This window comes from Chaetura pelagica, unplaced genomic scaffold (genome assembly GCF_000747805.2).
Source record: "Chaetura pelagica isolate M959 unplaced genomic scaffold, ChaPel_1.0 scaffold172, whole genome shotgun sequence".
Taxonomy (NCBI): Eukaryota; Metazoa; Chordata; class Aves; order Apodiformes; family Apodidae; genus Chaetura; species Chaetura pelagica.
The window spans coordinates 92828-96195 of NW_009952433.1; the positions used below are offsets into that span (position 1 = coordinate 92828).

The following is a 3368-nucleotide window of genomic DNA, read 5'->3' on the forward strand; positions in this document are numbered from 1 at the left end:
GGGAAGGGGCTGCAGAACTTGTGAGAGGGAGCTGGGGGTGCCCAGCCTGGAGAGCAGGAGCTGAGGGGAGACCTGCTGGCTCTGCAGCTGCTGAGAGGAGGTTGGAGCCAGGGGGGATCAGTGTCTTCCCCAAGGAACAAGTGACAGAACAAGAGGAAATGGCCTCAAGTTGTGCCAGGGGAGGCTGAGGTTGGATCTGGGGAACAATTCCTGCCTGGCAAGGGTTGTCAGGGCCTGGCCCAGGCTGCCCAGGGCAGGGGGGGAGTCCCCATCCCTGGAGGGGTTTCCAAGCCCTGGAGATGGTGCTGAGGGACACGGGGCAGGGGTGGCCTGGGCAGGGCTGGGGGAAGGGTTGGACTCAATGATCTCAGAAGTCTTTTCCAGCCAAAACAATTCCATCATTCTATGACCTGGTAGGAGACAAAAGACGACCTGTGGCTCAGAAGGTGGTTTGCCAGCTTGGGGCTGTAGGTTCCTCTACACAAAAATGTTTGGTTTTGCTTTTTTTTCCCCTCTATGTTCTTGGTGAAACACCAAGGAGAGAAAAGCAGCTCCTCTGGTGCAGCCTTGGCTTTCCTCCTGAAGCCACCTGAGCTGCACAAAAAATAATCTAGAAACTTTCTCAAAGAGACACAACAATTCTTTAACTGTGTGTTTCCCAGTATGAGCCCACAGGCCAGTAGAGGCTGTTGGTACTTTGTATGTGCAGGGAAACACACCCCCAGGTGGGGCTGCTGCCTCTTCCCTTTTACTGAAGTGCTGGTGAGCATCTTGGGGTGAGAAGGCCAAAAGCCACCAGGTTGCTTTGGGATGTGGTGGTGGCTTCTGCACTGCTGCTGTGCAGCAGGAGTGAACAAAAAGAGGCAAGGAAACGTGGTGGGAAGGGTAAGGTGGGCACAGGGAGGCAGGATGGGGAGCTCTAGGGGTGAAGGGGTGGTGGAGGGAGCCTGGGCTGGGACACCAGCAGCCCTTGGGAAAGCTAAAGGAGGGCTTTGAGTTGTCCTGGCACCAGAGAGGGACCAAGGCCCCTGCCCCCTCACCCTCTGTCCCTCCTGCAGAGTTTGGCAAGGAGAGGAGCGTGTCCCTGGAGAACCTGTCGGTGGATGAAGTGGCCAAGGCCTTGGAGAATGTTCTGAAAAGCAAAGTGTGAAGACAGGCAGTGAATGTGCACGTGCTGCAGACACGACTGATGCTGCTTAATGTAAAAATGTGTATTTTTTAATTTATCAACCACATAAACACAACATAATTACCGTGAGCTTGACGTGTTGGGTTTAAAGCCCAAAGGAGCTGCTGGAGGGAAGGGCTGACCCAGGGGGGCTTATCCCACCTCCCTGGCACCAGGAGCCCACCTGCCTGGGCTGCAGCTCAGCTCTGCCCCCACACTGAGCTCCAGGGGCACAGGGCAGCCTGGGAGTACCCAGAAGGTGATTGCAAGGATGGGAACAGCCATGTCTTGCCAAGGACCAGTGTCCCTGTGCAGCCACTGGTGCTGGCAGCTGGCGTGTGACCCCTGCCCAGCCCCTGGGGAAGCAGGGCACAGGGTGAACAAACAGCTTGTTCCTCCTCAGAGTGCAGGGGGAGGGAAGGGAGGTGGTGTGTCCCAGGAGGAGGTAGGCAGCGTGGCCATGCAGGGACTGAAGGTGGAGGCTCCTTGGGGCTGCCCAACCATGTCCAGCAGTGCTTGTGCCCGTTCCTGCAGCTCCAGGCTGCTCTGGAGCTGCTCCAGGGCCTGGTGGCCACCTTGTCTGACAAAGTCAGGAACAGCCTGTGCAAGGGGAGAGGGGGAGAGCTGCCTGCCCAGAGCCACCACTCTGCAGGGCATAGGGCAGAAGGAACCCCCCAGGGCTCTGCTGGACACTGAAGTCCCAGGCTGGGTAAATCCAGCTGTGGGAGTTTGCAGAGCATGAAGCAAAGCTGAGTCAAAAAATCCTCCCCCCCACCCCCCAAATGAAGGGTACAAACAACCTGCCCCCAAAAACCCAGTCAATGAAAAGGAACCCCCTGGAGACACAAGAAGGGCTTCCACCCTCTGCATCACCAGTGCCCCCCTGGAGATTGGGGGGCTGGTGTGGCAATGCCAGAATTACTCACTATTAGTATTATTGAAATAAGAACAATCCCCATCCCAGGCTTTTTGTTCCTGTGCAGGGCTCTGGGGCAGAGACCCTCAGCTCTCACCTCTGGCCAGTGCAGGAAGAGGAGGTGCAGCAGCTCGAGGCCCTGCCCCACAGCCTCGGGGTCGGGCAGTGCCAGGGTGGGCAGCAGGAGGGGCAGGGTCCCCCCCTGGTGCAGCTGCTGGCAATAGGCTGGTCCCTTTGCTGCTGCTTTGCACAGAACTGTCAGGACCTGCAGGGAGAAAGGAACACTTTTGTTAGTGGGCACATTCCTGACAGGCTGAGGAGGGTTCCACAGAGCTCCCTGGACACCTCCCTGAAGGTCCTGCCAGGGGCTTCCCCCCAAAGCCACATGCCCCCCAACTGGCTGGATGCTGCCTGCTCCTCCAAAGCCTCCTCCAACCACTCCCCAGGCCCTGCTCAGCCCCAGCCAAGCACACACAGCTGTACCATCCAGCCCTTGGCACAGCCCCCCTGAGAACCACCCTCAAGCTTTAGGGTCTTCCAAAAGAAGGTGGCAGCAGCCCCCTCAGACCCACTGCCACTGGCCCAAAGTTAACATCTGCCTTGGGACCCCTCTTCTGCCAGGTTGAGGCTGCCAAGGGTCAACACAAGGTGGCTGCAGGGGAGGCAGGTGGTGGCCACCACAACACAAGCCCTTTCACCAAGCTGTTGCTGCTGCCCCAAGCCAACCTCCAACCTGAGCACTGTGCACCTGGGGCTCATGTTCTTGAGCACCAGGCCTGGGAGTGAGGTGAGGTCTTACCAACACACAGGCCATCTGGGAGCAGGGCAGGAGCTGCAGCAAGGCTGGGAGCAAGTCCAGGGAGAGCAGAGCAGAGCAGAAGAAGGGGTCATCCGCTGGGGTGGGCAGAGAAGGAACATGTCAGTAACTTCCAAGGTTTCTGAGTGAGATCTCAAGAGACCTCTACTTCACTCTGGTGAGAACCCCCCTGCAGGGCTGTGTTCAGCTCTGCAGCCTCCAACATGAAGGACATGGAGCTGCTGGAGTGAGTCCAGAGGAGGCCACAGGGAGGACTGGAAGGGCTGGAGCAGCTCTGCTCTGGAGCCAGGCTGGGAGAGCTGGGGTGTTCAGCCTGGAGAAGAGAAGGCTCCAGGGAGACCTTAGAGCAGCTTCCAGTGCCTGAAGGGGCTCCAGGAAAGCTGGGGAGGGGCTTGGGACAAGATGAGAAATTAGGAAGAAATTCTTTGCTGTGAGGGTGGTGAGAGCCTGGCCCAGGTTGCCCAGGG

At 58.2% G+C, this 3368-nt stretch overlaps 1 protein-coding gene across 1 annotated transcript in view; it reads right to left on the bottom strand.

The window, feature by feature from the left end:
- Window positions 1-1567: 1567 nt before the first annotated feature.
- Window positions 1568-3368, bottom strand: part of TMCO6 (transmembrane and coiled-coil domains 6) — a 13011-nt gene continuing 11210 nt past the window's right edge. The window contains exons 10-12 of the mRNA XM_010008291.1: window positions 2884-2978; window positions 2182-2349; window positions 1568-1768 (exon numbers count right to left, since the gene is read on the bottom strand). Coding sequence (XP_010006593.1) covers window positions 1568-1768; window positions 2182-2349; window positions 2884-2978 — 464 coding nt within the window. The remainder of the gene's footprint in view (window positions 1769-2181; window positions 2350-2883; window positions 2979-3368) is intronic.